Source organism: Ascaphus truei, chromosome 1, assembly GCF_040206685.1.
Source record: "Ascaphus truei isolate aAscTru1 chromosome 1, aAscTru1.hap1, whole genome shotgun sequence".
In the NCBI taxonomy this organism is placed as follows: Eukaryota; Metazoa; Chordata; class Amphibia; order Anura; family Ascaphidae; genus Ascaphus; species Ascaphus truei.
In genome coordinates this window covers 216526448-216553648 of record NC_134483.1, presented here as the reverse complement: position 1 = coordinate 216553648, position 27201 = coordinate 216526448, and the positions used below count along the sequence as shown (strand labels likewise).

The 27201-nt window shown below is 41.3% G+C and overlaps 1 protein-coding gene across 1 annotated transcript in view; it reads left to right on the top strand.

The window, feature by feature from the left end:
• The window catches only part of LOC142492592 (uncharacterized), a 19261-nt gene extending 10571 nt beyond the window's left edge, over positions 1-8690 (top strand). The window contains exon 5 of the mRNA XM_075595408.1: positions 8650-8690. Coding sequence (XP_075451523.1) covers positions 8650-8690 — 41 coding nt within the window. The remainder of the gene's footprint in view (positions 1-8649) is intronic.
• The last annotated feature ends 18511 nt before the right edge of the window (positions 8691-27201 follow it).

The following is a 27201-nucleotide window of genomic DNA, read 5'->3' as shown; positions in this document are numbered from 1 at the left end:
TATAGTTTACTGTGTTTATTAAACGTTCTAAAAATACATAGTATAGTCAATATGATGATATAAGCTACCATAATAAAGCTGGTGTTATCATTTGTCGGTGTTATACATGGATCCTACACAAATTGATACAGACACAAACAGTTGTCTTACAAAGTGTGTCTATGCTAATGTGCACGTGATTGACGTTACAATTGTGAGAATACTTGATAATTATCATCATGATAATGATGAAGTGACGTGATTTATATTGCAAAAATATTACCAACATTGTCATATTGGTAAATTAGAAATGCTAAATGACAGTAACATTTGCAACAAAATTGTGTTTTCTGTTAACAGTTTTACACTTGGTACATGTAGGACACATCCACACACGTGTGACTTATACATACACATGTCACAAATGTAAATTAATGTTGACTATTAATTCCTAGCATTAAAAAACACCTACATTGCTAAATATAAGATGTAGTACGCATTGTTGTGATTACAGGCATTCATGCATGGAGTGTTAGGATCAGTCAATTTCATCCGTGATGAATGAGCTCCCGTAAGTAAACAAATAAGTACAGTTATCCCCTTGTCTCCAAACACATCTATATTACATTAATGGAATTTATAAGGAAACATACATAAAATGTGATGAAATGTGAGTAATCATTTTCTAATACAATGCACATGAAAGCTCAAGAGTAGCTAAATGCATATACATGATACAGAAAGTACATGTATGTTACATTTGTGTTAAAACCAATATGTTGGGTTTTGACTTCAAATAATTATAGGAAGATTGAGGTAGGCACATCTTATGAGAGATGTCAGCAAATATACATACCATGATCAGTCATACTGGAGATATACCTATAATGCAAAGGAACAATATATAAATTGCAAACATTGACATGCCATCTTCAGTACCGTAAACAACACAGCAAAGTGTGTATTTGGTGTTAAATGTGCAACACCATGTATATTTCATGACATTCAAAATGTAAATCAGGCTGGTGTACACATCATATGGATGTACATGTTACACTGCACCAATAACATTGTATGTAAGCATACTAGAAGCATGAATGAGTATGGGCATAATATGTGTATTGTGTTAGCATAAGGAACAACACAATGCTAAAATATTAGTGATTTGTTACCCCAGTTGTATTCACATACACACAACTAAAGTACAATTGAAGAGGGATTATATAACCTGTGCAACAATAACATACCGGTGCCACATCCCTTTGTGCACACAGCAGAGAAAAGAAAGGTGTGCAACCCATATTCATCTGTGTCCTACCAGAAGGGTATATAAAAAAACATTATTGTTAAGATAACATAATGTAAGTATAAAAGTATAACTTGGAACATATATGTTTTTACTTACAAGAAAAAAATTAATTGATGAGATTCTGGTGTGTCTGGCCACCACTGGCTGTTTGTTCATTTTCAGCAGCTACATGGGTGGGATGCTCGTCTACCAAAGGCTCAGCTAGGTCTGATTGTACATTGTGCCTGAGTGCAACATTGTGCAAAATGCAACAGGCAAGGATAATATCAGACACTTTTTGAGGCTTGTATAGAAGAGCCCCACCAGTTCTGTCCAGACACCTAAATCTGGTCTTGAGTAGGCCAAATGTCCTCTCTATAACAGATCTTGTAGATATATGGTCTGCATTGTACCTGTCCTCTGCTTCAGTTTGAGGGTTTAGCACCGGAGTCAAGAGCCACGGCCTAATTCCGTATCCTGAGTCACCTATAATGAATGGAGCACACATAAGCTGACATTAGTGATCAAATTGTACAATGCCAACATTCCTAAATAAAAATGTGTTTTGTGTTATAACATGTAAATGTGTACTCACCCAGCAGCCAACCATGTTCAAAATGTCCCTCTTCGAACGCATGGAAGACTGAAGAGTTCCTCAGGATGGAGGAATCGTGACTGGAACCAGGGAATTTGGGTACCACATGCATTATCCTCATCGTCGCATCACATACCACCTGTACATTGAGTGAATGGTAGTGCTTACGATTGCGGTACACATGCTCACTCTGACTAGGTGCAATCAAAGCAACATGTGTGCAATCGATTGCACCCAGCACACATGGTATCCCTGCTATATTATAAAAGCCAGTCCTGACTTCCAGCCACTCTGTCGCCTCTGTAGGAAAATGAATATAATTCCTAGCGCGTCTATTGAGTGCATAGAGAAACTGGGTCAAGGCCCGCGAGAATGTAGATTGCGAGACCCCGCCCACTATGCCCACAGTTGTCTGGTATGACGCGGAAGCAAGATAATGTAATGAGCACAGCATTTTAACAAGCCCAGGGACTGCACGACCTCTGGCTGTGAAAAAATCTAAATCTCCCCTTATCTCCTGATAAAGAGATAAGATTGCTGCTGAACTCAAACGATAGCGACTTACAATCTCCTCCTCACTCATCCCATCTAACAGGGTTCTCTCCCTGTACAGACGCGGACGAGGCACAACTTGTCTCCTCTGTCTTCTCCTCTGATCTCCTGTCCCTCTACCTGTCCCTCGGCCTGTCCCTCTCCCTGTCCCTGTCGTATCCGCGTGACTGTCCCTGTCACTGTCCCTCGGTGTGTCCCTCCCTTGCCCTATATGATTCTCTTCATCATCAAGCATGTCATAGAAAAGAATGTTCCTCCGTCTCCTAAACAATCTCAACATTTTGAAATGAGTAGCTGTGAATGAGCAGGTAATGGGCGTCCTTTAAATAGGTATGTGATGATGTCAGGTGACATAGTAAAATGCAAGGTGTTACATTAACATAATAAAGTACTTCTGTGGCAAGCTGTGTGCAGTTCTTGTTATAAGTATTTGTTGTGTGTATTCTGCAGGGAATGATGATATTTGGCAATGATGTGACGTGAACCTTTGTAGAAACATTGCTTGCAAATAAATAGTTGCATGTGCAATGCATGTAACACTTGTGAACGCAACAGTCAGTCATGTAATTAGGCAAAAAGGCTGAGATTGACGTGGGAAAAGTTTTGTGTAACATGTGTAATTAGGCATGTTATTGTGACATGTTGACAACAATGAATAGTCGTGTGCATATGCATGCATTTGTGTAATGAGGATAGTTGCTATAGAATGAGTTTACAAAGTGTCCCAATGCTGAATTACTGTACATGTGTGTATAAGTTAGGTTGAAGTGCTTGTAATGCTACGGTTACAATGTAAACATGCAATGTGATTGAGCGTCCAATAAGTGACGTCATGAAAATAGGGAGGACCCAAAACTAGATGTAAACATGAGAAGACAGATGTACATGAACGTTTAAAGATGCGTGTCACATTACTAGCATTGTGTAATGTAAAGGAAGATGAATATACGGTGTATGTGTGACATGTGTGTCATGTGTAACATCATGTAAATAATTGTTGCTCAGTTCAGTAAAATGTGTAATATGATGTGAGGTTCTCCTTTAAGAGTTGAGTATAGTATTTTCCCTTGGCACATCATCACATGATGAGTAATGTGACCCGCAAATGCTGCAAACATGTAAAAGTATAATGTTATGCAAATAATACACGTCAGCTGTGACACAATGCAGGGAATGCCCCCACACTGTAATGCAAATGACGTTTGTATTGTGAGCAATGAAACGTAAACAGTACTATACTGTTATACGTCCCCGCTCCATTGACTCCATTGATGTACAGAAGTTTTTTTTTTTCTAAGTGCCGTTCCGGCAGCCTCAGCGATCATTCTCCCCTCCAAACTGCCAACTTTAGTTGGCGGGAGAAATTGGCCATAACATCTCAATTTCGTAGTGCCGATCAGCCCCGATAAGCTGTTTTTTTTTGTTGAATCCAGCCGATTTAAAAAAGTGGCGATCAGTGGCGAAAACAGGCTTATCGGCAGCCGACTGGCCATAACAAAATAATCGGCTCCGAAACCTGGCGAAATCAAGCACTTATCGGCGCTTACTGAATCTCAAACCCAATTTTGCCTATAAAATGGCGATAATTCCCTTATCAACGCTTACTGCATGAGGCCCTTAGTGTGCCAAGTGTTGGACATAGAGAATGATATTGTTAAGGTATTGTTTCACTTCCTTTTGCCTTATTCACCCACACTGTTACACAAACCTAAAACTAGAGGGATACTAAGCCTTGCGAGCTCAGTGTCCGTGAGAGTGAGGGTGTTCCCGCAGCGCAAGTGAGTTGATTGGATCCGGACCCGTGTATATCACTGGATTTCGCTGACTACCGGAGATCTCTGGCTTCCTTCTTTATGTGTTAAGGGCAATTGTGAGTTTAGTTATCTTACTATATTTAGTTTCACTTTATCGTGTTATGTTTGTTATTTATGGTATTGCCTACAACTGATTAATATCACCAAAGGAGATGCTGCTGTCGTAAGGGGTTGCACAACTCCTCAGAAGACGTCACAGAAAACACTCAAAGCGCAAAACTCCCACTGGTTGTATTGAAGTGATAATCAGTCAAGGAATCTGTTAGCAGGATCTCTCAAGATAACAAAGGGAAAAAGAAAATATAGCGCAACACAATTTAATCAATTTTAATGAACAAAAGAGCTCATTCCAGTCACATGCTATAGGAATAAAACAGGCAATTTGACCACTCTGGGTCCTGTAGTGCTGTAATGTTGTAGAAAACGCCAAAAAAGCTCCAGCACACACTGATTGATAGAGAAAACGAAAAGAGTCTCGGAATAAGCCAAAATTTAATAGCGATAATAATAGAACAATAGGTATCACAAATGGGAATGCTTAACGACTGTAAATGCAGAAAATGTGGTTTTTAAAAAGCACAAGAGTAGGGGGAAAAAAACACAGGGAAGGGGAGTGGGAGAAAAAGGGGAAATTGCTAAAAAAAATAAACATACAGTATAAAGACAATGGGGGAGGGTAAGAGGGGCATCGTTTCTGGGTAACGACCCTTTCCTCAGACCCGTTCCCTTGGGTCCAAAGGAACCACGAGGTACTTCCCTTAACCCTTAACCCCCTACAAGACACAAAATAGCCAACTCAGACTAAGCTTTGAATCAAGTCCTGATCAATCATCTGCAGAATATGCAAGAGTATATGTCAAACTCAAACTGTCCTTTTTCTATGTGATTATCAGGCTTCTGTCCTCTCTTCCTTTCTTCCAATGCAAAAGTGGCTGACCGGACACCTCACGGAGCCCTATATATGTAGCTACTTCCTGGATGACGTCACACGTAGCATGCGTCCTTCTGGATGCGCGGTAGCCACTCCAATGAGAATACACGTGGAGAGTGTAAACAAAGCAGGGACTTGTTTACACTCTCCACGTGTATTCTTTTTGGAGTGGCTACCGTGCATCCAGAAGGACGCATGCTATGTGTGACGTCATCCAGGAAGTAGCTACATATATTGGGCGTAGATCTACCGCCAACCCTGCTCAATGTTCAACCTAGGGGAGGAGCCACTCCTACCAGTTAATCAGGGACTTGGTCTTTGAGAAAGGAGGAGTTGACCGCACCCTACTAACATCAGACTGGGCCTCCTGCCTCTTCTGCCTCCAGCAGTGCATCTCGCAGACCGACGAATACCAGCGTTCCTTCTAGGGGCACTCGCGCACCGCACTCTGCACTAAATGCCATTCTTGCTGGTCCCACCTCCAGGCTTTGCTCACGCAGTGACATCATCGGCGTGCAGCGTGCACCTGCTATGCGCGGCGCCCATGCACACACACGTAGAAGCTTCCTCATTCCTCTGTCTAAAGGGATACACCTGTGCTGTCTCCCTCAGCTAACCACAGCCAGGCATACTCCTGAGTATGCTCCCAAATCATTGGACTATTCTGCCTTATATGCTCAGCCTGCCCTCTAGCACACTGGCTGAGCATAACCTTGTTTATGTGTGCTGTGTTCACTGCAGTTCTGCCTCTTGTCTGAGCCTTGCCTGTCTTGTCCTGTGTTGCCTGACCTTGCTTGTTTTTTGGATTCTGCACTTCTCTGCTCCTGATCCGGCTTACCATACTGATCCGGCTTACCAATGATGATCCGTACCTCTCCACTCCTGACCCTGGCTTACCCACAACGATCTGCACATCTCCCATCCCGACCTTTGCAAAAGTGCCTGCAATGATCCGTACTTACCAAGGCTGAGGCAAGTATCACTGACCAACCTGACCTCTCCTACCCCGACCCAGCTACCTCGGTCAAACTACACTCCAGACGCATCTTTGCGGCTGTGGGTTGGCGTTTATCAAATCCCCACCTCAGCCTTGTGGTCACGTCTTGTTTGGGGTGAGCTCAACATTACATATCTATCTCAACAATGTCGGAATTGGACGTACCAACTATTATTTGACAGATGCCTACTTGGTGATCATGATCTATGGACAGCAATATTTGAGGTGCTTCTGTCCCAACTGTCGGTTGCTGGGCAGCGATGCCAGTGTCTTCGCGAGATGTCAGCATTGCGGAGCTCTGTACATGCAGCCTGCAAACCCTGTACCACTAGCCATGGTGTTCCAACCCATCGACTGGGCATCTACCCCCTTGGGTGCGGCCTCAACGGTTGTCTCTACCCCAGTACCTCTGCTGGCCAATGCCCAGGCCATACTGTCCTGGGAGGTAACCGGTGCAAATCTCTACACCGCATGCCTATCTGTAACAAGCGACCGACATGCCAAGTTTCCTGTGTTCCAGTTGTCTGGATGCCTAATGTGAGTCAGACCCAGACGGTTCTGGGACCGGAGCCGATGGTGCCATGCCATGAGGGTGAGTTGACTGCCCCGGGGATGTTGGGTGTGCTTCCCCAGGCGTGCCAGGAGCAAGGTAGCTCCATACGTCCGGCCACCAGGGAGATTGAAGTGCCGGAGGAGGTGCCCTTAACCTCCTCTTCAGAAGGAGAGTCCCGCTGTCAGACACCTGCTGAGAAAGGCTCTTCATGTACCATGGTTCAGCGACGGAGTCCCATTCCCGTGATGCCAAAACAGGACATCAGCGTTGTGGAGGATTCGCCCGCTGTACCGTCCGATGGGTGAAATGCTGGCATCTTCTACTCCTCAGGATCCGGTTGTGGCCTTCTCAGGTGAGAAGCCGGGCGGATCCCTGTTTGGTGCACTGCGGGGTGACACACATCTGGTGCAGCCGGATGTGATCGCCACTGTTGAACTTGTGCCTGCCTGGCAGTCTCGCGAAAAACGCGTCTACAGTACAGATGACGTTGCTAAGATGGCGACTGCAGAACTTAATACGGACTTACTGGGGTGAATGAGACATCTTCCACCACTGTCTCTGCCCCCAAGAAGGTTCCGGCTCGCGGAAGGGGTCATCGGATCCCTAAGGCCATGCCCACCCCCAAAGGCTGTGGTAACCCCAAATTTGACGCTATTTCTGGACTGGCCATGGACACGGTTAGGCCCGATACATTGGCCCCACTTGCCCATGCCCGTCAATAGACCCATTACCGGTTCTGCCACCAGCCCCTACATCCAGCCCGACTCTGTCCGTTAAAAGTAAGGGCAAGGCCAATCCCGTCAAGTGTACCCAGGAGCATCCTAGGTCCGACCCCTTGGCTCCTAGTCCCCTGCTTATGGCCCCTTCTACCCCTGTGGTGGAACCTAATGTCCCAGTTCCCAGTGCCACATGCCCCATGTCTGGGTGTTGACCAAGTGCCCTGGGGATGATATGCCTCATGGCTATGCTAACGATCTCAGAGATTGGGACTTTTTGGGCAAAGATGATTATTCTAGTGAGTCAGAAGGAGAAATACCCTATGAGAGTAGGATACCAGTAGATAGACAAGCTGGGTCTCAAGGGTCATTGAGGTCATTTAGGCAATCCAACTTGTCACAGCAATAAGCTACCTCTGGTGTGTCTTCCCAGAGGGACATTAGTGTTACCAGTCCCAGTATGGAATGTTAGTCAGAGGAACCCCTTAAGTGGTGGGATCCCATGTTTCAGGGATATGCTGCCAGTATGGACAGGACCCGGCTACTGCTGTGAATGGTCCAGTTATAGATCACTGGTGGGTGCAAGGTAATCTAACCTGAAGAAATAGCTCAATCCCTCTAAAAGAGGATGGATGAGATTAACCTAGGAGTTAGAGTGCCTAAGGGACACTCTATTCTATATCAAGAGGTTGAAGGTGAGGAACCTAAGTTTTGGATGTTACCTGGACAAGGAGCTGGCCGGAAAATATTAAGATTTTGTTGAGCTGATAGGGCCATAATCGGTACCGTCAGTCTCACGGATATACATTCCCATATGTTACAGAGCCAATAATGGATGAGATAGAAATTCACAGAGATGAGTGGCTCAGGGAGGCCATATGAGAATATCTGAAAGCCAAGATCTCAGAGCATGTCTTTATTACTGTTTCCACTATACGCTCTGTGATGGAAGAATGGTTAGTGGGTACTAGCATCCGTAAGGACAGGGTGGAAACTAGATAAAAACCTGGTCATCCAACGGTGTACCAAATTTGGATCAAGTTATACGATGGACAGGTTGTAGAAGCCTGATCCCAAATATTATAAATAGGGATGTTAGTCTTCTTCAAGTTGAAAGAGTATTATTCTTATCATCGCTGAAATCAGTGGTTGATCCAGGGTAGTTTTCTATGTACTATATTTGGTTATAACTATATCTGATGAAACCTGTGTTCTATTTTGCAGATTCCAAGTTACTTGATGGTACCTATGTTGTATCCCAGTGAGGTCATGGGATTTTTCACCTAGGGGGAGAGTGTAGCCATTGCTGTGCCAGCTACCTTTCTGCTTTCCCTGTCACGTAAGTTCTAGTAAGATTCAGACAGTAACAGGCTATCCTGTGGGGTTTTCCCATCCTCCTACAGCCTCTTTGAGTGACAGAAGTTCAGATGATATTGGAGTCTGTGTCTGTCCAATAAGGATGCAGATCCTGTGCCCTCCCTTTTTGCACCAAAGAGGAGGTATCCTAAATTATAGAGTTGAACCCAGCTCTCACATGGTGGGGTTCAGGAATTCCTTCTTCCCCTTCAAAGGATGAGGATGTAAGCCAAGTCTCCTCCTGGCAGAGAGGAAGATGTGCTCAGTCCCTCATGGGCTGGGTGCATTCCAATACTCTAGTGAGGCCTCATCATTACCAGCAGGTCTATGCCATACAGGAGCCTGAAAGCTATTTTGACAACTGATTGCAGTGGTGTAATAAAATCATGCAGTGGCTGCAGAATAAAGATCATTCCTTTTTATATATCTGGCTGAGTCGCAATCCATTGGCTAGATGTATGGGGATAAAAGACTGTCATGGTGGGGATTTCCTTCAGTTCTACCAGAGCCTACTATTGCTGGAGGCACTGACACCAAGAAAGAACATCCAGGATCACCGTGAGTCTGTCCTGTTTCCCCATTGCATCGCAGAACACTCAGCATCTCCTGAGCCAAACAGGTACCCAGTACCACACAGGACTGTAGCCAGGGTAAATCTCCCAGAGGGGGGAGGAGTGGGGAAGCAGTGATCCTCAACAGCATGATGTGAAGAAGTCCATGATCCTCAGTTGCTTAAAGAGGAGTCTCCTGTGAGTATGGTAGTTCTTCTTTCTTGTTTCTTACTTTTTTCTTCTTTCTTCTCTTCTTTGTAATCCAATAAGTTCAGGAGATGAGGCTTCTGGGGCTCAAATGAGATGTGACAGAACTTATATAAACTTAGTTCATCTCCAGGTCTCAGTGAAATCCTCATCTGCCAGGCTCTACCATGGATCATGTAATGGGGCAATGTCTAGTTCCTTTTAGATTACAGTCCCGCACGCTGGGGCTGACTCTAGGGCACTCACTGCGGTTTCACCTCCGCATGTATCAGCGTGGTGTGAGATGCAGTGCGCATGTGTGGAAAAAGAAGCCCCTCGTAGCTGTCCAAGGATGCCTGTTCATTGAGCGATTGCGACCGGAGTAAAAACACTTGCGTGTAAACCAGCCACCAAAATGAGGGTGAGCTGTTAGCACAATTCCCTATTCGCAATTATTGTAGGCCACATCCACATTGCAATATATATACATATGTTGTTAAACAGTCAATATAGTTATTGATTTCATATCTGAGATCTGTCATTTTAGATGTAAAATAATTTTGTGTCAGCATTTTTGGACAGATCTTACATTTGTTACACCTATAATTCCCTTTCAAACCTAGAATATCTCTTAAATACCTGTTTTTGGTGGAGACGCTACCTTTAAGAAGACTTGGTGCTAAAATGGTTTTCAAATCCCATATATAAATTAGCAAAAGATGGTGCAAAACGTGTCCCCATAGCCGTGCCACACACTTGTAAATAAAACTCGTGTTCAAAAAGAAAATAATTGTGTTTCAAAATAAATTCAATAGAATCGTGAATAAAACTATGTTGGGGAAGTGGTAGAGTGCCATGCAGTGCTAAAAAGTGATCTACAGAGTCCAATCCCCCTTTATATGGTATAGACATGTAGAGCGCTTGAACTTCAGGAGTAGCCAATTGATATGTGTTTTTCAAAGTGAAATCTGTGAGAATAGTAAGAAGAGATGTAGTGTCAAGTAAATGTGATGGTAAAGAAGGTACTAGTGATTGTAGAAAAGAATCAACATAAGACGAAAGATTAGTTGTGAGTGAATTAATCCCCGAAATTATGGGGCGCCCCGGGGGATTAGTGAGTGATTTGTGAATTTTGGGTAAGTGATACATAATAGGGACGGTGGGAGCCGCACAACATAAGTAATCAAATTCATGTTTTGTGAGAATGTTTCATTTGAAGTCTGTCATTTACTTTATGTGAAACAATGTTTTACAGGTTAGGAATTATGTATGACATTAGTGATATTTATATGTATATATATACATATGGAAAACTACAATAAGCGCAATCACAATTAGACAAATAATGATATTAAACCACATATATAGGAGGGTATACTACCTCACAATCTAGCTTTCCCTGATTAAGTCTGCAGCCAAAAGGTCTACCGCTCCACGGGCTGGTAAAAAGGAAAATCCAAACAAGAATGACCTAGGCGCAAGTAAAAACAAGAAAGAAACAAACATAGGGTAATACGTTCAAACAATTGGTCTATTGGATGGTAAGATATGCACTTACAACAGGTAGAATAAAATCAGGCCTTGTATCCACTCTGGGATCAGGAACGATGAATGATGATCCAGGACAGCCAGCAACAGGTCATCTACAGGAACCGTATCCTCGTGTGCAGTGTCACATATAAGAAGAGAAGTGGGACACATACATAGTGTAACACAGTTTATTGTAAAATTAATAAAAAGACAATAAAGTAAAATACTCACACTTTGTGAGTTTGGGTAAAAGCGTTTGAGAATTTAGAGCTTCTCACACTCATCAAAGGTAGGTATCCGTGGACTTATACACAGTTCCAGTTAACTCCTTGCATAATGTCCTTATAACCACATGCGATGTTATTGCCAAACTTCCAGGGGTATGGAGTCATTTATTTATGCACTCTCCGTAATGTCCAGAGCCTCTGAGGGCGGGGTACTCATATAAATGTTGCAAACCCGTAGTTAAAGGCCGTGTGTCTCTGTGACTGCACCTAATGTGCTAGTAGTACTCACGCTACTTCAGGGGTATGGTGTGGCGTTTTTCCCCCTTCGTTGTTGTCCGTCTTGTTGGTCTGCGGACCACCCCGCTTCACTCACTGCTCCCGTCCTCCGTGGCTGTTCGCATGCACGCGACGGCGTGGTGACGTCACGTCTCCTCGCGAGATTACGTCTCCAAATCTCCCGGTCACTGTGTTAGTCTTCGTCCCTCACCAACTGATGCGAAAATATGTACCGAGCAGGCACAACGATACAAATCACTGCCAGACAGCTTGATATTGCTGGCTCTTGTCCCCAATGTCCTGTGTTCACTCACAATGCTCCAAAATCACGCCCTACGCGTTTCTCCTTTCGGCTTCGTCAGGGGCTGATCTCACTGTGTGTCCCTATTCCTGTATAGATATACCCTCCTCCATTACGTGATTGGCTATCTAGTTAATTAGTAATTACAAAAAGCACCTCTCAGATTGAAATTCTCAATTCCGTTTTACATATGAAAGTGTTCTATAAGGGTTTAGCTTATTTCCTAATGTTAGCAATTTAAGTACATTTGAGTGTGTTACCAACATGTGAATAAAGCAAGTATTACAACAGTCTATATATATTTGTTATCATTACAATTACACATAAACCTCTGATTCGAACTTTATAAAGAGCAATTGAATACAATTGATTAACCATTTGTGTCTTTCAATTTAAACAGGACTCACTATAGTTAAGTATTTTTTGGAAATACCTTCTTTAGAGAGGCTATATATTTGTATACCATATTATATACTCATACATTTTGCTGAACAATTTTGTATAAGTATTTTTAATTTGGATATATTATTCCACTTATTTTCAATATGTTACTCATAGGGGGGTGGTGTAAATGTAAAACTCTTTACGTTAATTGTAACCACTGTGTGATATATGGGCATTTCAAATAGGATAATATGTATTTACATTCATTCATTAATTTTATACCTTTGGGTTACTTCGTTTGAGCCCAATGTATTTTATTGAGACCAAAACTTAACGACGTATTTTTTGGATATAAATTGACATGATGATGACTTATGTATTATATCAAAATCCACAAATGGTTGCATATTTGTCAACTAATGCTAGGCAATGATTTATTACATGGCATATTTAATGGAGATACTATATTTAGGGCAATAGCATATATAGATATATCTTACTAATACATAACAATTCTTATACACAAGTTAGAACTTAAATTTTCAAAGGTTGTTTAACCACATCTTTATAGTCATATGAATGCATATCTTATTCTTATATTTGGGAGAGGGATAATTTTATCATAATGTCATCCACTTAGTTTTTTAGAGATTTGTATGTTGATCACAATGTAAGACATATATTTAACACAGATATTATCTAACACAGATATTATTTAATCTCTTAAAAAAGATCCCAGGTCTATGTCAATATTGAGACCTAGCGGAGTTAGTGTTTTGAGGGCATAGATCCAGTATGTTTCCTGTCTTGATATTTTATTCACGGGGTTACCCCCTCTCCAGCTAGGTCTAATTTTCTCGATACCCACAAATTTTAGACCTTTAGGGTCCTGACCATGGAAATCTTTAAAGTGTTTTGACACACTGTGTTGCTGTAAACCCTTTTCTATGTTTCTTACATGTTCCGCTATGCGGATTTTCAATTTTCTTGTAGTTCTCCCAATATATTGTTTGTTGCAAGGGCATTGCAACAAATAAACTACAAAGCTTGAGTTACAATCGATCATGTCTTTTATGTCATAAGTGTCATTTGTGACTTCTGATCTAATCGATTTGTAACTCTTTACTGAGTTTGGATGAAGTTTGCAACCTTTACACATTTGACATTTAAAAAACCCTGTCGTTATAGTGACGGGTTTCACATTGTCCTTTTTTAGACAACTGGGGGCTAGTCTTTGCTTTAGATGGCTTGCCCTAGTAAAGATAATCTCCGGTTTGGACGGTAGAATCTGCTGTAACATAGGGTCTTTATGTAGAATGCCCCAATGTTTATGAACAATCCTCCTAATGTCACTAGCAGAATTACTATATCTCGTCACAAATGGGATTGATGTTTTACCCTCTTCTCCCCTCTTTGTGACTCTAGTTTTATATTGTATTAGTTCTGCTCTATCCATCAAAGAAACTCTCTTATATGCATCCTCTACTGTATCTTTTTTGTAGTTTCTCTCATCAAACTTAACCATTAGATCTTTCGCCTGTTCGTCAAATACATGCTTTTTTGAGCAATTACGTCTAATTCTTTGCATCTGACCCAATGGGATGTTATTAATCCATTTTTCGGAATGTCCGCTATTACCCAGTAAAAAGTTATTGGTGTCAACACTTTTAATATATGTTTTCGTTTCGATCTGTCCATCTTCTATATAGATAAGCAGATCTAGGAACTCGATCTGTTTGTTACTGTACTTCGTCGTGAACTTCAGATTATATGGATTGTTATTTAATCCAGCTAGAAACACCTCCAAAAGATCTGTGCTACCCTCCCAAATCAGGAGGATATCGTCTATGTAACGATGCCATGATACCAAGTTTGCGCCAAACGCGTGATTGGACCAAATATACTGGTCCTCCCACATACCCATAAAGATATTTGCATAATTTGGCGCAAACTTGGTACCCATGGCAGTGCCCCTCACCTGGAGATAGAACTTGTCATCATTCCAGATGTAGTTGTGACTCAAGATGAAACTGATGCAGTCTATAATAAAATCTACCTGTGACGAATCTAGAATTTTGCTGTTCGTCAAATTATTTCTAACAGCAGTGCACCCTTGTAGATGGTCAATTACTGTATAGAGCGAACATACATCACATGTCACTAACACATAACTGTCCTTCCACTCAATATCCTGTAAAATATTGAGAACCTGAATTGTGTCTTTTAGATATGATTTCAACTTACTTACAGGTTCCTTTAGGAAGTGGTCAATATAACCAGATAGATTTGACGTGAGGGCCTTAATTCCCGACACTATGGGACGACCTGGTGGGTGGATGGGATCCTTGTGGAGCTTTGGCAAGTAATAAAATATGGGAATTCTGGGAGATTCTATATATAAAAATTCCCACTCGCTTTTGTTTAGTATACCATCCTTAAGACCTCTATTAAGTAATCCCAACAATTCTGTCTGGAACTTCTCAGTTGGATTGCTTTCCAATGGTTTGTATGTTACCGTATCTCCCAAGAGTCTTAATGACTCCAGATCATAATCTTGTCTGTTGAGGATCACCACCCATTATATATTGACATAGACCTGGGATCTTTTTTAAGAGATTAAATAATATCTGTGTTAGATAATATCTGTGTTAAATATATGTCTTACATTGTGATCAACATACAAATCTCTAAAAAACTAAGTGGATGACATTATGATAAAATTATCCCTCTCCCAAATATAAGAATAAGATATGCATTCATATGACTATAAAGATGTGGTTAAACAACCTTTGAAAATTTAAGCTCTAACTTGTGTATAAGAATTGTTATGTATTAGTAAGATATATCTATATATGCTATTGCCCTAAATATAGTATCTCCATTAAATATGCCATGTAATAAATCATTGCCTAGCATTAGTTGACAAATATGCAACCATTTGTGGATTTTGATATAATACATAAGTCATCATCATGTCAATTTATATCCAAAAAATACGTCGTTAAGTTTTGGTCTCAATAAAATACATTGGGCTCAAACGAAGTAACCCAAAGGTATAAAATTAATAAATGAATGTAAATACATATTATCCTATTTGAAATGCCCATATATCACACAGTGGTTACAATTAACGTAAAGAGTTTTACATTTACACCACCCCCCTATGAGTAACATATTGAAAATAAGTGGAATAATATATCCAAATTAAAAATACTTATACAAAATTGTTCAGCAAAATGTATGAGTATATAATATGGTATACAAATATATAGCCTCTCTAAAGAAGGTATTTCCAAAAAATACTTAACTATAGTGAGTCCTGTTTAAATTGAAAGACACAAATGGTTAATCAATTGTATTCAATTGCTCTTTATAAAGTTCGAATCAGAGGTTTATGTGTAATTGTAATGATAACAAATATATATAGACTGTTGTAATACTTGCTTTATTCACATGTTGGTAACACACTCAAATGTACTTAAATTGCTAACATTAGGAAATAAGCTAAACCCTTATAGAACACTTTCATATGTAAAACGGAATTGAGAATTTCAATCTGAGAGGTGCTTTTTGTAATTACCAATTAACTAGATAGCCAATCACGTAATGGAGGAGGGTATATCTATACAGGAATAGGGACACACAGTGATATCAGCCCCTGACGAAGCCGAAAGGAGAAACGCGTAGGGCGTGATTTTGGAGCATTGTGAGTGAACACAGGACATTGGGGACACTAGCCAGCAATATCCAGCTGTCTGGCAGTGATTTGTATCGTTGTGCCTGCTCGGTACATATTTTCGCATCAGTTGGTGAGGGACGAAGACTAACACAGTGACCGGGAGATTTGGAGACGTAATCTCGCGAGGAGACGTGACGTCACCACGCCGCCGCGTGCATGCGAACAGCCACGGAGGACGGGAGCAGTGAGTGAAGCGGGGTGGTCCGCAGACCAACAAGACGGACAACAACGAAGGGGGAAAAACGCCATACCATACCCCTGAAGTAGCGTGAGTACTACTAGCACATTAGGTGCAGTCACAGAGACACACGGCCCTTAACTACGGGTTTGCAACATTTATATGAGTACCCCGCCCTCAGAGGCTCTGGACATTACGGAGAGTGCATAAATAAATGACTCCATACCCCTGGAAGTTTGGCAATAACATCGCATGTGGTTATAAGGACATTATGCAAGGAGTTAACTGGAACTGTGTATAAGTCCACGGATACCTACCTTTGATGAGTGTGAGAAGCTCTAAATTCTCAAACGCTTTTACCCAAACTCACAAAGTGTGAGTATTTTACTTTATTGTCTTTTTATTAATTTTACAATAAACTGTGTTACACTATGTATGTGTCCCACTTCTCTTCTTATATGTGACACTGCACACGAGGATACGGTTCCTGTAGATGACCTGTTGCTGGCTGTCCTGGATCATCATTCATTGTTCCTGATCCCAGAGTGGATACAAGGCCTGATTTTATTCTACCTGTTGTAAGTGCATATCTTACCATCCAATAGACCAATTGTTTGAACGTATTACCCTATGTTTGTTTCTTTCTTGTTTTTACTTGCGCCTATGTCATTCTTGTTTGGATATATATACATATGTATATATATATTATTTGCTTTGTCTCCTTTTTTCTCTCTCTTTCCTCCTCTCCTTTTCCCCCTCCATTTCCACCAATTCAACCCCCCCCTCTACCCACCCCTTTTCTATCCCTCCCTTCCCCTTTTCCCCCTTCCAACTTTTCCTTTCCTCTTTTCCCCCACCCCCTCTCCCTTCCCCCCACCTTTTCCCCCCTTATTTTCCCCTCCTTCCCCCCCTCCCTTTCCTCCCCTCCCCCCTGTTTTTTCCCCACCCTCTCCTTCCCCTTCTTTCCCTTTTTTGTTTTTTCCTTTCTTTCTTCATCTTCCCCTTTTTTTCCTTTTCTATCTCTTTTTTCTTTCCTCTTCTTTAGGGAGTATTCATGTGTTACATGTTTTTCGTTTTTTATGTTTTTTATGTTTTAGATGCTTTATACATTTTTTTTCCCCAAACGTTTTTATTAGGCATAGTTATCTTTACATACAGTGACTTACAATTTCAACTTTGGCCTAATACGGTTAAGTTTTCCTTGTTCAAATGGGGGGGGAGGAAGGGGGCACCCCTAGGGCCACATCATGGTCCATGGGGTGTGGAGAAAGAGAGAAGAGAGATGTGTGGGGGGGAGAGAGAGGGGAAAGAGGGGGGGGGCAATGTTTTATCTATTTTGCATATAATTATATATGATTTTTTTATTGTTTTACTGAGACACTTGATCACTTTGGTCACCTATTGGAGCAACATTATATGTCTATATCAGGCATTTTATTTTTCTATGAAATCATAATAATTCCTTTTTTCATTTAGAATTTACTATTGTCAGGTTTTCTGTAAATAGCTATTATGTCATTATTGCAATTTTCAAAATCGTAGAATGTCTATGACAAGATATAGGAGGGTTTTTTTTCATCAATGTATTTAAACACACCCACCTCCATGATTGGTTTGATTCCTCAGAGTTACAACCAATGATGCAATATGTATGACGTATATAAGACCCCCAATAGGTGCCCAGAGCTATTGCCTGAAGAAGAATAGAGGTTATACGAAACGCGTCGTGAATTGTGCTAACAGCTCACCCTCATTTTGGTGGCTGGTTTACACGCAACTGTTTTTACTCCGGTCGCGATCCCTCAACGAACATGCATCCTTGGACAGCTACGGGGGGCTTCTTTTTCCACACATGCACACTACATCTCACATCACGCTGATACATGCCGAGGTGAAACCGCAGTGATTGCCCTAGAGTCAGCCCCAGCGCGCGAGACTGTAATCTAAAAGGAACTAGACATTGCCCCCCTACCTGATCCATGATACAGCCTGGCAGATGAAGATTTCGCTGAGACCTGGAGATGAACTAAGTTTTTATTATATTTAAATTTTCACATTATTGTTACTACATTATATTATTATACCCTTACCTTGATGCGCACCTGTGCTTTTTTCTTGGTTATCTTGTACTGCCGACGGAGTCTACTGCCGGGGTTTATCTTTGGAGTGGGGGAAGACACTCCAAACCACAGGAGCTGCAAGAGGAAAGGGGAGAAATTACTTTTCTACGTCCAAAGGCAGCAAGAGCGTGGACTGAACATTCTTAGACCTTATATAAAGCCTGTAATGTCACATTTGAGTGACAAATGACACATCCACAATCGAAAAACATAGTTTGACAAATTGACTTTACAAAAAACTAAAACTTTTTTTTTTAAAAGCATATCTAAAACCAAATTATCTTTATAATTTTTAGAGCGCTTCAAGTTATATTCAAGTTTGAAATAAATGAACTGTAACATCTTAATATCATGGCCCATATCTGCTAAGTCATGCAATTCTGATCCTTAAGACACCTTCCTTTGCTGGAAGACATCTTATGGTCTATTCAAGTGATTGAGCTGTATAGTGATTTGTGGTATTGGAAGTTATCCTATTAAATAGTGTGCTTAATAAATATGGACACTTTACAGTCAATTCAAGGTAATGGACAGGAAGATGTTGTATGGAATAGTGCTGCTTAGTAAATATAACCTCTGAAGTTTCTACATTTTTAGTAAATTCATGTAGTTAAAATAAAACTGTGCAGCAAAAATATTCTCTTCACCTAACATTCTGACTAAGTTCATCAGTCTTGATATATGTTAAAAAAATGTGTACTGTATGAAGCATGAAATATGTGTATTAATTTAACTGTGCTCTGAACCACCATAAGACCTCTTCCAAAACCAAAAAGGCCATTGGTTAATAATTACACTAGATATTTTGACATAAGGGACCATGCAGATGTTATTTTAATTTCCAGAAAAGAAAGATACCAGAATGTTATAAACTTGGTGATTTGTTAGATTAATTTCTCTGCAAGAGATTTTAATTAACGTCTGAATATAAATATGCATTAGTTTTCTAACCTTTTGTTAGGAAACTATCATTCCAGATGGCTGCATCAATGTAAAGACAACATCTCAAATTAAATTCTTTTCCGACACATTTGCTACTGGACCTGCAGGTCACTGATTAGTCATAATATCTATTTTATAATAATTTTACCCATTAGCTCATATTTCTGACTTTACCCTATCTGTCTTTTAAAAGAAATAGGGGTCTATGTATAAAAAGAAGTTGCTACAAGTAATTTTGTCTTAAAAGTGACACAAAGAAGACTAGCAAATTCATGTGTCTCTGTGTGACAATGTATAAAAATGACTTTGATGTGAAATACTATGCATCAATTGTTTTTTACAAAGAGAGAAATTAAGCTAGGTGGTAGAGTTAGAGGCAGGGTTTGGATTTAAGGTAAAAATATGGGGTGCCGTTATCTCTCTGCATTGTTTAAATGTCCTGGTCACGTGGGCCATGATAAGGGAGAATGTAAACATGGTGGAGATACCGACAACCCATACTGCCTGTAACTCAGTAAGCAGGGGGTCCCCGAGGCTGAAATTAATGTGATTCTGCTCCGGAGACCCCTACTTTAATTCTATGTTCTTAAAAATTTTATTAAAATAAAATAACTTGTTAGAGGTGTGTAGGGAGAGTGATTGATTCTTTCTACTCTTAATGTGCGTCTCTTATAGACTGATGAGGTACCACAAACAAGCTGTATTAATCCTAATGGGCCATTCCCCCCTGCCAAGCACTGTGCTGCAAACTCTTGACTCTTGGTCCACGATTCAACAACACATGTCCTGTGGCTGCTGATAGATAGAAGATGCTACATCTGGAAGAACATTAAGAATTACAGACTAATACATGCCACTGAGTGGTTTGAGGCTAAAAAATGTAATTCTATCATGAATTACCTTGTGACCACCACCATGCACACCTACCGCACACACACCAGCACCTGCATCACAGGGAAACCTGGCTTTGCCACACCAGCATTCTACCCGTATATAGACCAAATAGCTACCACAACTGTTCCCCCACATACTTGGAGGAGTGCAACTACTGTACCACTAGAATTATAGATGTAGCTAGACTTACTGTTTCCATGACCGTGCAAAAAAAGTGCATTTCATTGCATGTCGTGGCCCAGTGACTATGGCTGACCAGAGGCTGCCAAATGGGTTTTACAGCAGTTGTAGAATTTTGCAGTAATTATAGGTGGTGCTAGTATTTCTTTAACATAAATTCAATGCACAGCATTTCAAGGCTATTGCTACAGTAATTAAAGTTTTCTACTGTTCTGTGTAATGTAACCTACACCTTATTGCCGTACACTGTTTCAAAGCTAGGAAACCAGATTGCAGACACAGACAGTCTTTATACATTATGAAATATATTAAAGTAAATTAGTGAAATAACAAATACTTGGGAAAATAATTCAATATTCTTCCAATAATATAAGCTTTTTCCACCAAAATCTACTTCTAGCTGTCTCTTATTCCATTTCACCTGTAAGATAAGCGAGAAAAAATAGATGCGTAACCTGGGCTGAACAGGCCCGCTCTACGTAAATGTATCGATATGTATGTGTGTGTGGTTGCGTGTTCCAATGAAATTGTGCATACCGTATGCGTGATACAGGCATATGCCAATTGAATGAAATGTATACATTACATTAATTATTAAATAGTGATTTTTGTTTTGCTGGATGTGGTTTCTACATGAACAAGGTGTTGACATTGATGAACCTTCAGAATTGGCAAAACATGGATGATAACAAGAATTAAAACAATGGCAAAACAGTTGCACAACCCCCGACTAAATAAAACCAAAAACGTTAACAATTATTTTAAAATGTCATGTTTTCATCAGTTACAGTAGTTTCAATCATTGATTATTCCAGCCCACAGTCCTCAGATGCCATAAAAATGCATTAATGATGTCTTTCACTGCCTCCAATTCTTCAGTAGTGTACAGTATTTATACTGTTTGCCAAGTTCATCCAAAATAGCTTGCCTTAAATTGTTAGGTATAGCCTTCTTACCAAGGCAGCTTCAAAGTTTACATGTCTAGCCTACTCGGCATAGCATTCACAAGTCATATGATGTTGGAATATTAATTGTGCAAATCGCTGTGGCTGCCCCCGGTAGTGTGTAGCATATATATTTGTAATGTTTCCCTGCATATTAGTTAAAGAGGGATGCCATCTACTGTATCTATATGGACTAGATACAGGTGTGTTTATGCCTCCATGGTTAAGTTACCACAGGTGTACTTTGGCAAACAGGCACCATTAACTGCTCCAGGAGGCTACATTCTTGCATGACAGTGTCAGTAGCATGGGGGAATCATAGGCATAATGTCATTGTCGCTGAATGAGCCTGATTGTATGTACATGCTTGATGGGATGCTCACTATGATTAGAAGCATATGGGCAGGAGAAGAGGCTCCTTTCAGATTACATGGTCTCTTACGAACAGGAGAAAGATTGGTTCAAGACAGCCGAGTCCAAAAGAAGCACCATCAGCTCACCAGGTAAGTGAAAAAGTTAAAATCTTTTATTGAACTTCATAAAAAAAAAAAAACGTACACAAACAGGACAGGAAAAAACCTCCAATGCATTTCGGGCTATACAGCCCTTTCTCAAGAGTATTTTATCCACACGCGAATATAGACCACCCCTAAGCCAACCCATATGTCCATCCTCTTTAAAAGAAGGTAATTTATTTTGGCCCATTAAGTCCAGTCTTTGCTACTGGTCAAGTACCTGTGCATGATAAGTGGCAGGTCTGGCCACAGGTGTATATGGTATTGCGACATCACAATTGTTCTCCTAAAAAATTGACATGCCATGCTATCCCTGAACTAGTCACCAGTTACAGTTAGACTGTAGCATGGTCTTTGGTTGGGTGCACTCGTTCCTAGGTGGAGTTTGCAATTTCTGAAGTGGGGAATGCTGGTTCCGATGTGGGGTGAGCTCGGTCTGGAATATGGTGCATAGGGGCAGAGTTGGGAGTGAGATGGTTCTGGAGTTGTGTGTTATGGTTCCGAAGTGGAATGACCTGGGTCTGGAGTGGGGTTCAATGGGTCCAATTTGGAATGGGATGATCTAGTTCAGAGGTTTGGTGTCCGGGTCTGGAGTGGGGTATGCTGGGTCTGAGGTGAGTTGAGCTATGTGCCATGGTGATTAGGATAGTTGGTTCTGAGTCTGCTTTCCTGGGAAATTCAATGGCTATGGTTCTCACTAGCTTCTTTTTCCAGATTGGTCCTAGAGTCTTTCCCTTTGGAGTTTTGGATGCTTCAACTGGGTGTTTTTTTCCCACATTATTCTTTGTACCAGTGTCTTTAGGGATCCGGGTAATTTTGTGTAGCCCTGTTTCCCCTAGAACACAGGAAGGCTACTAATGCTGTGGGTAACCTGTTGGATCGCAGGGCCTGAGCCTCTGCCACGGAGAGCCTGGGGCGATATATATATATTACCTCTTACCAGATGCAGCGCCTCCACCTGGGAGGGATCCCAACAGAGTGGGAGTTGTTCCTCACAGGACACCAATATAATGATATACACACTGGATGTACATTAACAAATACCTTTACTAACGATGCTCAATGATCTTATATGCGTACACATCACATGCTCCTTCCCACTAGAGATACAACTATCCAAAGTGCCTTGCAGGACGCAACCCTCCACCGTGTTTCCCACACCGTGTCCAATATCCCATACCCAATCCCCATTGTTTGGTGACCGCGCGGCCACTATGGAGATAGTATATAGTTGGTGCACTTTGTGTATGTGATTACCTGCCGAGCGCTCCTGCGCTCGGGCCAGCAGATAACTTCGCAAAGAATCCGCCGATACATGATACCTTCCGTGACGTCCTTCCAGGCGATCCCACCAGGATATTATGTCTATCTCTGAAGAGGCCTGATCCCAAACCTCTGTTAGGGAAATGCAGCGTCCGCTGTGTCCCTGTCTATACACTCTAATGGGGCAAGTTCCTATTCTAGGGCCTGTCCCTACAGCAGCCACTAGCTGTATGTGACTCAGGGCCGATCTGGGGCCTTGAGGGATCTCTGGCCTAGTGTAGTTGCTACTTGTCTCTACACATGCAGCTCCTACCCCTTCCCTTCCTGGTCTGCAATGCCAAACGTGCTCCCCTGCGCAACCTCCTATATCCGTCCTGCAAGGTTCCTAGGGCCCTATTGGCTCCCTTGTATCGGGTGGTCTATCCTGGCACTCATGGGACTTGTAGTCCCCTCATCTAGCCCTCTTCTCATAGGTCTGGGCTTCGCGTGCTACCGCACTAACTTCCTGCACATGTGCTAGCTCTCTGAAGGCTCCATCACCTACCATGCCCACAGCGCATGCGCAAACCTTAAAATGGCGGTGCCCTGACCATTCAGGCCTCTGCTGAGCCTCCTATGTACCGGAGCGCTCCCTGCACGCTCTGGCAACCTGCCTAACGCTCCATTTGTTTTTTCGGTAAGTACCCTATAACTTCTTAGAGTCCTTAGTGCAATAACTGGTACCGTTTTTGTATTTTTAATTAAAAAGAATAATGTTTTCTTTTTTCTTTGAAAAAGAATGACTTTTCTCTTGGTCAGGACTGCATGAACATGCTCAACCCAGGGAGAATTTTGGCCAATGCCCTGACTTCACGAGGTCTCAGCAAATAGACACAATGGGCCTTATTCAGAGAACATTCATAAAAAAATTCGCCAGGGATTTTCAAATGAATGTTTTTTGGCCGTTGCTATCACGGTATTCAGAAAGGCTCGAATACCTGTGATAGCAGAATGGCCAAACCTGGCGAGTTGCTGCCAGCGAGAGCCTCGAGCCTCTGCAAAGGCAAAAACCAGCGATTCATTTCTGCTGCAGAGAGAGCAGCTCTGACAGAGCCACCTCTCCCAGCGGAAATGTCGCCCGAAATTTATTTATTTAAATATACATTCCTTTAATAGTGTAGAGGTGCAGGGGGTCTCCGGAGCTGAACCATGTTATTTTTGTGTCCAGGGACCCCCTGCTTCCCGAGATACAGGCCTCTTTATGGGGTGCCGGTATCTCCTATGCAAGGAAATGTCCCGGTCACGTGACGCGGGACATTTCAATGCAGAGGGATACCGGCACCCCATAATGGGGCCTGTATCTCGGGAAGCAGGGGGTCCCTGGACACAAAAATAACATGGTTCAGCTCCGGAGACCCCCTGCACCTCTACACTATTAAAGGAATGTATATTTAAATAAATATGTAAAAACACATCAATACACGCCCCCCACCCCCCCTCCCCCCTGTCCAAATCCATACAGTACAGTAATGGGCAAATTAACTATTATCCAGATAGGGATAATATATTATTTGCCCATTATTAAGCACTGCAGTCGCATACATAAATAAAATAAATAAATACAGTTATACTTACCACAACAGCAGGTCCCTCTGTCCTCCGTTGCCAGAAAGCATATATTGAAAAAAAATACATTCTAATGGTCCCTAACCCCTTAATCACCTACCCACCCTGACCCGTGAGGCCTAAGCACCCACCCCAGACTGACTATACCCACCCTATACCCATTGAGTAGTATAGTGGTACATCATACCCATATAATAATAATATGGGCATGATAAGCCTCTATAGCACTCAATGGGCACCCTAATAAAAATACAGTAATACACAAGACACACAGTAATAAAACCTAACTATACTCCCAAAAAACACACTTCACTAAATAAAATCAGTAGCCAGCTAATCCAATCAATAGAAGCAATTACAACATCAACAATGAATTAATTAAACCATTACCCAATCAAACCAATTAATCCCTAAAGCAACTAGTAACACTAACCAATGTAAACAATGAATTAATCCTACAGTAATTAATGCAACCATTAAAAGACAAATAAATACATTAAAACTATCTCTGAAGTATCCATAAAACACATTAGCTAACATAATATAACTTTAAGTACAAGCGAACACCAATCGCAAACCTTTTAATACATTAACCATAAACAAACAATCACATCCACATCAATAACAAGCGAGAAATGCCCCCCAAATATTGGCATAATAATGTATTAATCTGTACCCGAAAGAGGTACAGATTAATATATTAGCAGTCAATGTGCCTCCCCCAAAAAATCAAAAAACACACCCAAAAAATAGACCTGTAAAAAGAAACATTTACAAACATAGAATATCTTACTTACCATTAGAAGCGGTGGCCCTCCGACTCCCGGGGTAACAGGAAGCTCACGTACCTTGAAGGCCTCCAACAGCATCCGATGCCATCATCCATCAGGATCCGGCTCAGGTACCCCAAACTTCTTTTTTCTTTCTTTAATCACCGTCTTCTATCTTCATCTGTAACAATATCTTGTTGTTCTTTATCTTCTTTCTTCATCTGTCAATCCATAAAACCCCATGTTAAATCTCAGCCGATGCTGTCTCGTCGGCTTCTTGGGCTCAAATGAGGCGTCACGGCCTTAAATATGGCTTGTGACGTCACATTTACCCTCACAATGGTTAACAGCCACCTGATTGGCTGTTAAAACCATGTGCAGACTAAAAAATTTTTTTTTTTCTGTGACGTCACTTAAAGGGAATGATGCCAGCCAATCAGAATGGCTGTGCTTCATTTACCTTTAACATGACGTCAGTAAATCCAAGATGGCCGCTGTGTCACAAGGTATTTCAGCCAATCAGAGTGTGGGGACCAATTCCACACTCTGATTGGCTGAAATACCTTGTGACACAGCGGCCATCTTGGATTTACTGACGTCATGTTAAAGGTAAATGAAGCACAGCCATTCTGATTGGCTGGCATCATTCCCTTTAAGTGACGTCACAGAAAAAAAAAAAATTTTAGTCTGCACATGGTTTTAACAGCCAATCAGGTGGCTGTTAACCATTGTGAGGGTAAATGTGACGTCACAAGCCATATTTAAGGCCGTGACGCCTCATTTGAGCCCAAGAAGCCGACGAGACAGCATCGGCTGGGATTTAACATGGGGTTTTATGGATTGACAGATGAAGAAAGAAGATAAAGAACAACAAGATATGGTTACAGATGAAGATAGAAGACGGTGATTAAAGAAAGAAAAAAGAAGTTTGGGGTACCTGAGCCGGATCCTGATGGATGATGGCATCGGATGCTGTTGGAGGCCTTCAAGGTACGTGAGCTTCCTGTTACCCCGGGAGTCGGAGGGCCACCGCTTCTAATGGTAAGTAAGATATTCTATGTTTGTAAATGTTTCTTTTTACAGGTCTATTTTTTGGGTGTGTTTTTTGATTTTTTGGGGGAGGCACATTGACTGCTAATATATTAATCTGTACCTCTTTCGGGTACAGATTAATACATTATTATGCCAATATTTGGGGGGCATTTCTCGCTTGTTATTGATGTGGATGTGATTGTTTGTTTATGGTTAATGTATTAAAAGGTTTGCGATTGGTGTTCGCTTGTACTTAAAGTTATATTATGTTAGCTAATGTGTTTTATGGATACTTCAGAGATAGTTTTAATGTATTTATTTGTCTTTTAATGGTTGCATTAATTACTGTAGGATTAATTCATTGTTTACATTGGTTAGTGTTACTATTCATTTTGAGTTGATTTAGGGATTAATTGGTTTGATTGGGTAATGGTTTAATTAATTCATTGTTGATGTTGTAATTGCTTCTATTGATTGGATTAGCTGGCTACTGATTTTATTTAGTGAAGTGTGTTTTTTGGGAGTATAGTTAGGTTTTATTACTGTGTGTCTTGTGTATTACTGTATTTTTATTAGGGTGCCCATTGAGTGCTATAGAGGCTTATCATGCCCATATTATTATTATATGGGTATGATGTACCACTATACTACTCAATGGGTATAGGGTGGGTATAGTCAGTCTGGGGTGGGTGCTTAGGCCTCACGGGTGATTGAAGGGGGTATTAGCCCTAAGGATGGGTGTTTAGACCTTGCGGGGGGGTAGCGGTTGGGTTAACCCCTTTA